The sequence below is a fragment of the Myxocyprinus asiaticus genome, chromosome 31 (assembly GCF_019703515.2).
Source record: "Myxocyprinus asiaticus isolate MX2 ecotype Aquarium Trade chromosome 31, UBuf_Myxa_2, whole genome shotgun sequence".
NCBI lineage: Eukaryota > Metazoa > Chordata > Actinopteri > Cypriniformes > Catostomidae > Myxocyprinus > Myxocyprinus asiaticus.
In genome coordinates, this window is record NC_059374.1 from 28202274 (window position 1) to 28215897 (window position 13624).

General features: G+C 37.0%; 1 protein-coding gene across 1 annotated transcript; it reads left to right on the top strand.

Moving 5' to 3' along the window:
• Positions 1-1533: 1533 nt before the first annotated feature.
• tbx2b (T-box transcription factor 2b) lies at positions 1534-9374 on the top strand. The gene is made up of 7 exons (XM_051666133.1): positions 1534-1980; positions 2863-3130; positions 4298-4444; positions 5504-5580; positions 5783-5949; positions 6656-7263; positions 7832-9374. The coding sequence occupies exons 1-7, from the start codon at positions 1619-1621 to the stop codon at positions 8273-8275; spliced, it is 2073 nt and encodes a 690-aa protein (XP_051522093.1). The 5' UTR covers positions 1534-1618; the 3' UTR covers positions 8276-9374.
• Positions 9375-13624: the final 4250 nt, after the last annotated feature.

Consider the following 13624-nt stretch of genomic DNA (forward strand, 5'->3'; position numbering starts at 1 on the left):
ACATCAGATAAAACATTGTATTCAAAGGTAGCCTCTCTGAGCACAGTGAAATAAAACACACGGTCATTTCTGTGGATTCCTTGCTCGTTGCATATACTGCATTTATATCCCCTAAACATACAGTTTGCCTGAACCACATATATGCATCAATTATAAAGTAGATTCTGGATTTACATGAAAAGATAAAACCGCATTTGATGGTCGTTACCCCACGTGCTTCTCCATAAGAGTTGTAATAGTTAAGAGTAGGCTAAAGGAGCACTCACCAGAATGAGCTTTACATTGGTTTTTAGATTCCATCAAGTCTCTTCCTCTTTCTTCAGTATAGCACGTGGCTGTGCGCTTTGAATGACCCGGGGCAGAATTTAAAGTGCCAATGTCCGGTTATTGGCTGCTGTTCCTCGCATGAAGTCATTCGCGACAGACTCACGAAGTACAGAAATAGCTATTCACACAGTGAAACGTTGAATGCAATTCATACGCACGACAATGTCCCTTGGCTTGTGAGTGCACAGTGCTGTTATTATCACCAAAATACTCTTACACGACGCGGTCGTTTTTGTACAGCGAATAGGTAGCCTAAAAGCTATCCCGTGTTTGTGATATACATTTATATTTACTATTGCGAATAATTATCTTCATATAGTTAATATGTTCAAATGTGCCACCATAATATTTTTGCGCTGATTAATCATATAGTATATATATATATATATATATAATTTAAACTTTTGCATGAGTACAAGCGCAGTCATTTATACGTCAATAATCTTAATTCTAAGTTTTCAATGTATCTGAAAGTCTGTTTGGTTCCTCAAACAAGGAGGCGTCGTTTCATCGTAATTATAAAGCGCAAGCCGACCGAGGTGCAGTCTCCACCGGCTAAGCACTGAGGGCTGACCCGGTGTTTGGCTTGGAGACGGGGGTGGGATTTCCCGATCTTTTCTTTCATTGGTTAATATTTTATTCTGTTGACATGTTTTCTTACTGCTAATGCTTCCGACGCCTTCTTGTCCACCCCCCTCTCCTCGAGCCTGGTCAGAGCTGTCAAAACCACGCCTATAGAGGCCCACAATTGGTCCAGAAAGCGTAAAATCAGCAATCAAGGGGGCTTGGTTCATTAGTGCTGGGATCAGAGCAGGAAGGACATGTGAGATAGTTACAGTTGTACAGTAGACAGGGCAAGATCAAACCATTTTATCTCCGCGTCTGTGTAGAATGAAGGCGCTTGCATGGACATCCGCATCGAAAGAGTAATCTTATTTTTATGAGAGCAACTGTTGGAGAAAAGGAATCCCCAAATCTGCCTTCAAAGCGTCGTTGCGCTCACTTTGATATTATTACGGGGACTTCGTGGAAACCAGCAGCTACGGGAGTTAAAGTGGAAGATTCGTACCACTCTTGCCTTTGCTCGCTTTAAACGTCTATTTCATCTTCCGTCTTTCCAGATCCATATTTAGCACAGTGATTCAAAATTGCCTTGTGTTCCTCGTCTCAGTGTGACAATATAATCTTTTGGATACGCGATTTTTTTTTTTTTTTTTTTTTTTTTTTTTTTTTTTTTGGGGCCAGAGTAAACCACTAAATATATTTTTCACTACGATTTTTGAATGCACCGATGAGAGATCCAGTTTTTACAGGGACTGCCATGGCTTACCACCCTTTCCACGCTCACCGGCCGACCGACTTTCCAATGTCAGCTTTTCTCGCGGCCGCGCAACCCTCCTTCTTCCCGGCACTGACTTTGCCTCCCGGGGCTCTCACAAAGCCGATCCCGGACCATACCCTGGCTGGAGCCGTGGAGGCTGGGCTCCATCCGGCTCTGAGTCACCATCATCAGGCAGCTCATCTTCGCAGTCTCAAGAGCCTAGAGCCTGAGGAAGAAGTGGAAGATGATCCAAAAGTCACACTGGAAGCGAAGGATCTATGGGACCAGTTCCATAAAATAGGAACAGAAATGGTTATTACGAAATCTGGCAGGTGAGATCACAGTTGCTCTATTTTTAGTCTTTTGTTTCGGTATTATTTATAGTAAATCACATATATTCTAAAATAAATAGGCCTAGGCATCAAATGCATGGATTAAAAGCATAAAAAAATACTTTATGATAACTGTTCGATTGATGGTTGTGTAGCTCAGCAGGCACAGTCAATTCTGCACTAAATCCGTGTCTTGTGCATATCTTTCTCATAAGTCATTTCTCCTTTATTTTCCTATTAATAACTTGTGCCCTGAATCGGATGACCTAATTATTATGTCAAGGAGACTACAAAAGTGAATGTCTAACTGTCAGAGCATATGTATCTGAATGATTAATATGCTCAGTTGACTTTCGAAATGGGTAAAGCACCAGCGTTGCGTATTCTGTTGAGAAGCAAATAGAAAATAGCAGAGACTTTAAGGAGAGATTTTGTTGCTCATATCAAATATTGACTTTCTCAAGGCATGGTGTGGCACCGTTAAAACTGAGCTTTAATTCAGCTCGTGATGGGAAAGGTCTTTCTTGGTTCTGGGGTGACAGCAAACTACTTTATGTAAATAAGCTGGCACTTTCATGGAAGATTTAAGTCTTGCGGCTAGCTAATTTATCTGCAGCCAAGGTGAAATGTGAACATCACTGGAACATATTTTTTTCTGTAATGCGGTTGTTTCATGCACGAAACCTAGTCAGGGTACAACATAGCACTGAAAACGTTTAATTATTATTTGCTCCCTTGGATAATTTGGTTGGGTTGTTAAAACGTTAAGCTTGAATTTGCTTGCGTTTGGTTGTATGCAAAAGCAACAACAACAAAAAATCTTTTCTGTGAAGATTTTGATTTATGGACATCAGTTCACATTTGTAATATCTTTTTCTACAGGAGAATGTTTCCACCTTTTAAAGTCCGCATTAATGGACTCGATAAAAAAGCCAAGTATATTCTATTAATGGATATTGTGGCTGCCGACGACTGCCGCTACAAGTTTCACAACTCTCGCTGGATGGTAGCGGGGAAGGCCGACCCGGAGATGCCAAAGCGAATGTATATACATCCGGATAGCCCAGCTACTGGTGAACAATGGATGGCTAAGCCTGTTGCTTTTCATAAACTGAAGTTAACGAACAACATTTCGGACAAACATGGATTTGTAAGTAATCTGTTTTGGCATTGTTTCGATTTGTATATTGCTGTGTAATCTATTGATATAGCCTAAATGTATTGCCAAGCTTCACGCTCGTAATGATGATTATATATTGCTTGAAATATATATATATATATATCTTTTTTTCTTTTCTTTTTTCTGTGTGCTGAGAAGTGTGAATAATTAAGAAATACACCGTTTAGCTTGGGTACTTAACCATTTCTGCGGCCTACATATAGCCTACATTTATTTTTTGTCTTTTTTTATTTTGACGCCGCTAAATTAAATTTCTTCCTTTGTTTCGGCACGCTTACAAACTAGATATGAGTGTTTAAATAATAAATGTGTTCATTATATATAATGATGACATTGTCAGTTCAGTTATATAATGAAAATACTTCATTTTGAGTTTTTCTTGGACTTTTCTTTATGATATAAATGTTTATGGTAGAAGCGCACAGGGCTATAACTTTTATGAGAGGGTGAAAATGACAAATATGAGGTCAAAGAAACGGGACGGACCTTGAATCACCCTACAGTAAATGAGTTTACAAATAACCTCGAAAGTGTAATTTGGGCTTTTCTTGCTGTGTCTCACTGCGTAGGAGTGAGCACAGCAACAAACTGATAGGCTGAGCGACCTGTCCAGTCTCTGATGTGTTGGTTGGGTTCAATGAAAAAGTTGAGGCGGATGCAACGAAGCTGACCAATACTCTATACGTGAGCATGCAGTCAAATACAGTGTGAGCCCTGCTTCCTAACCCCGACTTGCAAACAAATCGACTGGAAACAGCGTTTACATGCATGGCACAACCATTTGATATTTGTACAGTCAAATCGAATAAAGTATATATTTTATTTGTTCATCGCACGTGTGCTGTTGTTGAGTTGTTTCTTTAAATGATCAATTTACAGAATTGCCGGTTTAATAATTTATTTCAAATATTTAGTGATTTTTTTGTGATAATGATGGCGCCAACATTGCATTCATGTTGGTTTCTGTCTACCCCAAGCTGCATTGTATTTTAAGACCAATATTTCCACCATTGCTTCAACTAGTAGCCTATGCGGTATTTATTGTTTAAAATGATTTTTAAGACTGGTGACTTGAAATGGATAATTATTGTGACAAGCACTAATTCCTTCCATTCCTCTTTCTCCCCTTCTTCTTAGACAATTCTGAATTCAATGCATAAATACCAGCCCAGGTTCCATATTGTGAGAGCCAATGATATTCTAAAGCTTCCGTACAGCACTTTTAGGACATATGTTTTTCCTGAGACCGACTTTATTGCTGTCACAGCTTATCAAAACGACAAGGTATGTACCCATATTTTCAGGATTACAGAAACCCTGCCGTGAACCTTAGATGTGTATTATATGTGTTATCGGCTACAACTAGTTTGTGTTATGACATATTAATATTTTTAATGCAATTTTTGGGCGTTTTACAAAGTTTGATCGGATTGATTGTTTCCACTTTACGTTATCCTTATCAAGAGGAGGGGTTTATTTTGAATAAGATGATGCAGAATTATAGTTTTAAAGCATTTCAAATTCCTTGAATATCTAGTGATAGCTACTTCCAGCTACTGTTGATGTTAATTGTCGTCTGTGTCCGAGGAGCCTGGTGAGCAGGTCGGTATCGTAAAGTTTATGACATAGAGTCACAATCGATTAGCAGGCACTAAACTCGCCGGTTTGTCCGCCCAGGAGCTACACACTTGAGGCACAGCAATCAAAGCGTGTCAGTTTCTAAACGTAAAAGCAGCGGCAATCTAACTGAGCAATCTATGCATTTAAGGTCCTGGGTTCTTGTGAACTTGTAGCCTACAGCGTCCAAATCACTTGGGCAAAACGAAAATCGTTCTGTTACATCGCTCTGTATTTTCATGGAACTTGTCAAAACTGGCAATGATTCAAACCACACTATTAATTATTGATAGCAGGTCGGCGTCACTCATCTAGTTGGCCACTATTGTTCTCTCTGTTGTGCTGTAGAGAATAACAATTTGACAAATGGAAAAATGTTTACTCGTGGAATATTCTCAGGGGGGGGTCCTGATTAAATATCTCTTTCATTTAAAATTTTAATTATTAAATTATCACTCGGAAGTAGTCTGTGTTTAACGGTGTTGGGATAATATAAATAATGTTTTTGTTTATGCATTTAAATCTGGTATGATTGAGCTGTTTGCTTGTAGATTATAAATTCGTATAAATGACTGTACCATACCGTTGACGACAAAAGTAACCTACTACTAATGACACTGCCCTTAGCACTAGTATATTTCTAATACAACTGCTGCAAATGTTTGTTACTAATAATGATAATTATTAACAATGATATTTACATGAATACTTTTTCTTTGTATCCAGATAACACAATTGAAGATTGATAATAACCCCTTTGCCAAAGGCTTCAGAGACACAGGGAATGGAAGGAGGGAGAAAAGGTAAGTCTGAACCCTCACCCTACATGCATTATTACGCAATGTAAAATGGCCGAGGAACTAAAACAGACTCGGAGTCTATAGTAAAATGTTTCTAATTCAACGCTCAACTTTTTCATCTGTCCAGAGTCTATGAGCCGGTCAACTTTATGTCATATTTTATGGATGTGTGACTTTATTGGTGTCTGTGTTTTGTTTGTTACAGAAAACAGCTGACCCTTCCAACATTACGCATGTATGAGGATCAATGCAAAGTGGACCGTGATGGCGGAGACTCTGATGCTTCCTCAAGCGAACCTGCAACCGGTAGAGATGCTAGTCATTCACCTGGACCGGTTTCCAGCCCACTTCGATTTAACAGAAGCAGCAGAGGTTGGTCTAAAACTATGATTAAATTATATTGGTATGTTTCATGATCACTGAGAGGAAACAGGCCTAAGCAGCATACAAGACGCTGTCTTATGCCTTCAGCGTTTCAAGACTATTTCAATAATTAACAATGCAATTTTCACAAAGCATTATTATGAACAACGATGATGAAAAGTCCAGCGTAATTTTCGCATCAAGTTAGGAGATGAATCAGTCTGGACCAAAACATAGAAAAGGTTATAGGCCTTCTTTGTTGCCTACCTTATTATAGTCATACGTATGGATGGTGAAAACAGACTAAATTGAACATTTAAATGTAATCCATTTGTTTGTGATTAATGGTTAATCATTTAATCGCATTTCCCAATTTTTTTATTTGTTTGCAGTTGGTCTCCTATTGACAAATCATGAAGGCGCTCTCGCCTGTTCCATAGCAAAATATGGTAGCATAGGCTATTTAATTAGCGATAAATGTAAAAAGTTGTAATTGTAGAGAAAATGTGACAGTAAAATATTGCTGGCAGCCTTCAGTTATTGAGTTCAGATCGTATGCATTAAAACTACGTCTGGACCTGGAGTTAGGCGACTGTAGTTACAAAAATTATCTGTCTTCTCTATGACTGTTTAGTTACCATTTACCTTTGTCATCCTTATATGTGGATAAATGAGTAATTTATGACAATGTTTTTTGTTGTGTTTTGTTTTACAGATGAGAAAACATGCAGTGACAGTGAGCACGAAATGGATCCCCAAGATGAGCGATGTGGAGGCTCCAGCAGTCCTGGACCTGAGCCTCCATCTCCATTCAGGTCGAGATGTGAGGACCGGGGGCGGGAGAGGCCTGTTCTGGAGAAAAAAGAGGATTATCCGGAGTCCCGAAAGTATAGTAATTCCACTTTTAGCATAAAAAACTTGGAGAAAGACAAACTAGAGAGCAGGCAAAGGAAAGACACGGACCTGTCAAAGAAGGACACGGAAAACGGAGGTCTTAGCGGCAGTAAAGAGAGCTTCTCTCCTCTGATGGTACAGACAGAAAGTCCTTCACATTTTAGTGCAGGACATCTTCAGAGTTTGGCGCTCTCCGGCCTACACAGTCAACAGTTCTTTAACCCACTAAACACCGGGCAGCCTCTATTATTCCACCCTGGACAGTTTGCCATGGCACCTGGAGCGTTTTCAGCCATGGGGATGGGACATCTATTGGCTTCAGTATCAGGAGCGGGTGGCCTGGAGAATGGGAGTCTGTCGGCCCAGGGTACTGGAGGCACCCCAAATCCTTTTCCATTTCATCTGTCTCAACACATGCTTGCCTCTCAGGTAAGGAAACCCTCTATATTACAATTTAAATCGTTGTCATGATAGGCCATTGCCATGTCTGGTTATGAAATCCATAAATAAAAAAGGGGTTACATCTTGCGACAGTGCTTATTGGTGAGATGGCCTTTTGATTTGATAGATTACACACTGTTGGCAGAGCATTATCAGTAGGCCTATATGACAAATATTTAGCTTTACATTGAGAAAATTTTTTTCGTAGTGCTCCGCGGTTATTATAAAGTGTTTAAAATTGAATTCAGAATGTGGCTACCGATTAAAACGTGCAAAAGAAAATCCAAAATGATTTGCAAATCTGTTTTAGGCTATTTCTTAAAAATATTTCTTGAACAATTATTTATTGATTTTCATTTGCCTATAATGTCACAAAGTGAGAATGTCATGATGCCTTTAACTCTATGAGTCCTTTGCTCTAGTCAATAAATTCGTCTTGCATTAAAATCAGATGGGTTGAGAATAGCCTATAGTCATTTTGTGCATATAAAGACTCTCTGAAAATTTCGCCACGTTTGGTGGGCTAAAAGTCGTTAACAAATGTGTCTTATTACAGGGCATTCCGATGCCAACCTTTGGTGGACTTTTCCCATATCCGTACACCTACATGGCTGCGGCAGCTGCAGCGGCCTCCGCCCTCCCCGCGAGCAGCAGCACGGCCTCCTCACTCTCCAGAAACCCGTTCTTGAGCAGCTCCACTCGCCCTCGACTGCGATTCAACCCGTACCAGCTCCCCGTGTCTATCCCTCAAAGCACAAACCTACTCACCACCGGATTGCCAAGCGGCCTGAACCCCTCATCTGAATCCTCTAAATGTGGTAGCAGGGAGGCGAGTCCAGTGCCTGAGCAGCATAATCATAAATCTGGGGCTAGTCAGAGGAACGGCTCTCCTAAAACAACAATGAAGGAATCCATCAATGAACTTCAGAATATTCAGAGACTAGTGAGCGGCCTAGAGAGTCGTCGGGAGACTTCCTCGCCTCGGGATTCCCCCAAGTGATCAAGCGTCCCCAAACCTATCCAGGGAATGACTTGAATTGCCAGAGGATTTTATTAAGTGGTTCTCTGTGAGAGATTTCACAATGTACTGTTTTTTTTTTTTTTTTTTTTTTTTTTTTTTTTTGCATGGATGACTGGAGTGGAAAAAAACAAACAGCAGTCAACAAGCAAAAATATTAATAATAATAATAAAAAAAATGTTGCATAAATTGGACTTGTTGCACTTGTAGCGGAGATCTGCTGCGGAAGTGCTGCGAAGACAATCTACGGTGGCCTAATTGACTCTTCGTAGAACGTGTTGCAAAGACCACGCCAATCTAGTGAAGAGAGGAATTTACAAATAAAATCCTTTTTATTTTTATTTTTTATTTTTTATTTTTGTGTGTGTGTGTGTGTGTGTGTGTGTGTGTGTAACGTCAGTAGGATCACTACTGGTCACAATATCTAAATGGTGATTCAATTAAGATTGAAAACATCAAAGCTACATCCAAAAAGGAAAAAGACAAAAAAGAAGAAACAACAAGAAGATAATGAAATTAAAAAAGGATACGTCAAAAGGGATTGAAATGACAGTTGGACCGTTAGTTAAATCCGACAGACAGTTATAGCCTACCTGAACTATTTAATGTAATTATTAATAAAAGAATCCTAATTCTGTAAATAAGCTACAAGGACCTAAGAATATGCAAATTGGTATTAATTTATTCAAAGCTGTACATTTGCGTGTACATAATATTTAGAGTTTAACTCATTGCATTTTTTTTTTCTCTCCATTTTTCACAATTGTAAATGTAAGGCATAGCGTTTGTTGTTTGGATACAGAAGATGTACCTATCTGTGATGCGTTGCTGTTTAATCTGCCTGTGACACGTAATGAAAGCGTGTGCCATCATTGACTTGTAACAGTCGCTGTAAAATAAAAAAAAAAAAAAAAAAAACAAACAAAAAAAAAATAAAATAAAAAAACACATCACGCCGGAGAAACATATCTGCGGGACTCACAAGGTTTGGGAAGCCTCAGGTTAATGTATACTCCAACAGAGAAGAGACTGACATTCCTCTTCTTGAGCTGAGTTTATATAAAGAAATATATGAACGTGTCCCGTTTTGCTGGCTGTCCGGATTTTTTCTGTTGTTGTTGATGTTGTAGGATTCTTTCACACTTTCAATAAAAAAAAAAAAAAATCAATGTGTTTAAATATGTTACATTTATGGCACTACATTCTATTCACGATAAACTGACCCGATTGAAGAATTAAATTATTGGGCCTGCAATATGGGAAATAAAAGTCAGAAATAAGTGTTAAAATAAATAAAAACAACATTAATTTAAAAAAGCATCATGAAATCTGTAAAAGCAATAATATAAATATGAATGTGGGGTAGGCCTACTTTCTCAGTTGTAACGCAACATAAACCTTTTATGCAAAAAGAAGAAAAAAAAGAAAGGGGTTATAAGTAGAGATATTTACATATTCATCCATTTTTTAAGGGTTTACCAAAACTTTGCATGGTAGCCCAGCCAAGGCAAAAGCTACTGCGCCCTCTGCCGTGAATTTAGTGCTGTTCACTCGCTCATGTTCCGGATTATTTACTCCTCATCAACATGATTTTAAAACACTGACCGCTACAACAGTAGTCGTATCTTATTTATCAAATAAGTAGATCAACGTTGCATTTGAAAACAATTTTGGTTGCCGTTGTTTTTTTTAAATTTATTTTTAATGTGCCATTTTCCTTCAAAGAGTAGCCTAGTCTAGTAAACTATTGACAAAACAGAAAATATTGCAGTTGTTGTTGTTGTTTTACAATAGTCTACTACTCTGTTATACTGAACATTTATTATGTTATTATTATGTTCTTATGATAATAGTTATTATTATTTTATTGAATATAATGTAAATAAAACAACATACATTATATTCAGTAAAATACTAATAACTAAAATAGTAATATTAATAAAATAATATTTATTATTGTGTTATTATTATTATTATTATTAATAATAATAATTATTGTTATTATTATTATTATAACCTTTTTTGGTCAACCAGCGGAAAAAAAAAAAAAAAAAAAAAAAAAAAAACATAAATCAGGATCCAAAGACAGAGAACAATTTTAATCTGTTATCGTTTCCAGAGTTTCCTGTGGAGTATAATGGCATATTGTACTTTTTTTTTTCCGCCTATTTATAGTCATAGAGCTGTAATGTACGAGTATTTATAGACAAGGCTTGACGGAAGAAGTAGTCTACAACCCTCGACCCTCCCCACCTCCTTTCCTTCGTTTTCATCCAATGGTCTAAATATGTTGTGCGCTTTTTGGCACCATTGACCATTAACCATTTGAGTGCAACCAGAATCGTAGTTTAGGCTCCTAGCCGTAATGAGTTGATAAACTGCACAGCAGAGAAATAATATTGGGGAAAACTTGTCTCATGTTATAGTGTAAGGGTTAAGTGCTGCGCCTACGAGGTTACGGAGGATGAGAGTTTGGACGTCCAGCCAGTTTGGCAGCAGACAGCCCTTTGTCCAGCAACCGGCGCCTGTCGCCTGCCTGCCGGCCTTGCAGCTTCCCCACACCCGCGTACAAAGGGGCAGATCCCGAGAGTTACAGCTCCTAATTAGAAATCCCCCTTGTTTCTGTTCCTTTCTTTCTCGGGCAATAACCACAAGCCCTCGTTTTCATTATGGGGCCATTGTTAAACGCTGTTATATTCAATTAACAGACCGAACAACGCGTCCTAACTCTTTGTCCAAACTAATCAGTCAACGACCAATCAATGGACTGCCATGACAAGTAATTATAGTGCTGGCTTACGACAAAAACAGCGAAGTGTTTACATATTTAGCTTTAAGTCACCCAAATCGGAAAGCGAGGAGGACTAAATCTGAAGCAAACAGGCCGAAAGTGACATTTAGAAGCCAATTACCAATCGTTTTTTAATATTACTACTAATACAAAAAAAAAAAAAAAAAATAGACAAAAGGACCATTTATAACGTGTGGTTTCTCACAGTCCTCTTGGTGAGTGTTTATCTGCAGAAGCTGAAATTGAACACTGAGAAGCTTGAAAATCTATGAAGGCACTGAAGTGTTGAGATAACTTGTTGCTGATATCATTCAATTCTCTGAAACCCAGAAATACTTTGCAAAGAAAAGAGAGACTCTTCAGCCATTTTGTTATTTGTTAATTGTCTTTTAATAGGGCTGCTGTCAAAATTAGCTTACATGCACTTGATGGATCTCCATTAATCTATTAAAAAAACAAAACAAAAAAACAAACATTCACTCTGTAACATATTTCCACTTTTAATGTTGGTTAATTCATAATTTTAGTTAGTAAAAAAATTAGTACTGTAATATACTAACTTATATACTAATATAGGTTGTTGAAAGGTAGCTAATAATACTTGTCATAAGGATAAAAAAGTTATACACTTTAAACCTTTTGTTTACACCTAAAGTGACCGTAGACACAAGAATGAAAATAGTGTGTATCATTTATATATAGAATCAGTATATAGAGAGTATAGAGAGGCTTAAAGTGTTTTACTCTCTCACACACAGTCCTCTCCTCTCAGCAAACATTGTGATTTAGAGAATAAAATAAATATAATAATTATATATATAAAAACAAATAATAATAATTCATAAAAAGGCTTTTCCAAGGTCTTGTATGTTATCTGCATAACCTACATAAACACATTTGTCTGCCTGTCAAGGTTTATAACTAAACCATGACAGGCGTTATGTTGTTAATGAGTATATACATAATATAAAAAATGAAAGCTGCTAAAGTTTTTTTCTTCCTTTCTAAACAAAGGTAGTGAGGAATAATTGGGTTCATGGCTAATATAACCATTAAAGTTGTTTTCATAAAGCCTCAGGGTAAAACAAGGTGACGACGAAGACAGATAATACAAATAATACAGTGCACAAGACACATGTGTATCATCACACCTCTATGTTTCAAGCTTCCCAGAGTGCATCTCTTTAGTTAAGCTGTCAGAGACTATGAAGATCCAGAGGAGGAGCCTCATTCTCAAACAGGTTGTACAATTTGATAGAAAGGTTCATGTATATTCTTTCAGGAGTTATGTCAAAAGAGCAGTTATGGCTTCTGTTAACCCCCCAAAATCATTCTGTTTATCAATCAGAATAAGTATAAATACCAGTACCAGTGATCCATCGCCACCTCCTGGACACGTTAATATAAATAAAAAAGAACTAGTATAATATATTAATATTTATGGCACATGCTGACTTTTTCAAATCAACTAATATATATATATTAGTTGATAAAGATATATATATAAAAGTCTACAAATCATGATAACATTAATGGCAATTACCAGTATGGGTAGCTGAGAATACATGAAATACACTCACTTCATGAAAACATTACACACAAAAAAATAAAAAATAAAAATAACTTTCTTGTATCTAAAAGGTCCATGTACTCAACAGCAAAAAAAAAAAAAAAAAAAAAAAAAAAAATTCATAAAGACATACATGTTATGTATCCCGGTGGAAAGACAGAAAATAAATACTTACAGTTAAGGAAGCTACACAAGGTTCAATTATTGTGCTTGTGAAAAGAAACATTGTAAACATTACAAAACAACACTCAATTGTCATATTAATATTAATAACACTAATATGAATTTAACTTTCAATGGGTTTTGTTTGTTTTCCTTGATGCATTTATCAATCTAAAGTTAATATATTATAAAACAAACACAAACCAGATGCCTCCTACTCTTGTATCAAGTGGACAGTCACCATGTAAAAAAATCAGCAAGTTGTATTTCTGCAGCACATAAAATAACCACTAGGTGTCATAATAACCCACTAACATTTTTCTTCATATTTGTGTAGACAGAATCATTTTGATTTAACAATGTCTTAATGGACCTTAAAGGATTTGCAGAATCAAAAGTCATATCTATGATGGCATACAACATTTAATTTCATTGTTGCTTAAAAGAAGAAAGGATGCACAATAGCAAGCCCCAGCTGAGAGGTAGTAAAACGTAAAATTGAGATTTTGAAGCAATGCAGCTGAAATTAGCTACCTAGTTGAATTTATACTTTTAACTCTCCACAAAAATAAATAAATAAATAAATAATAATAATAAAAAAACAGAAATAGGACAAGAGATGCTATACAGACTGGGTTTGAAACTTTTGATCATTAGCTAAGAAAGAAAGAAAGAAGAAAGTTCTAGTCATGGGTATTGTATTATACTAAATTTGACAAGTTTACAAATTTAGGTCTAAACAAAGCAGAAGCACAAATTAAATCTACTGATACTGTAGCTTATTTAATAAGGCTCTAAAAACAACAA

Excerpts from the sequence above, each read along its gene's own strand:
- tbx2b (XM_051666133.1), top strand. The coding sequence starts at position 1,619 with ATGAGAGATCCAGTTTTTACAGGGACTGCCATGGCTTACCACCCTTTC. Across the intron at positions 3,131-4,297 it reads TTTCGGACAAACATGGATTT|ACAATTCTGAATTCAATGCA; the intron begins GTAAGTAATCTG and ends CCTTCTTCTTAG. Across the intron at positions 4,445-5,503 it reads CAGCTTATCAAAACGACAAG|ATAACACAATTGAAGATTGA; the intron begins GTATGTACCCAT and ends CTTTGTATCCAG.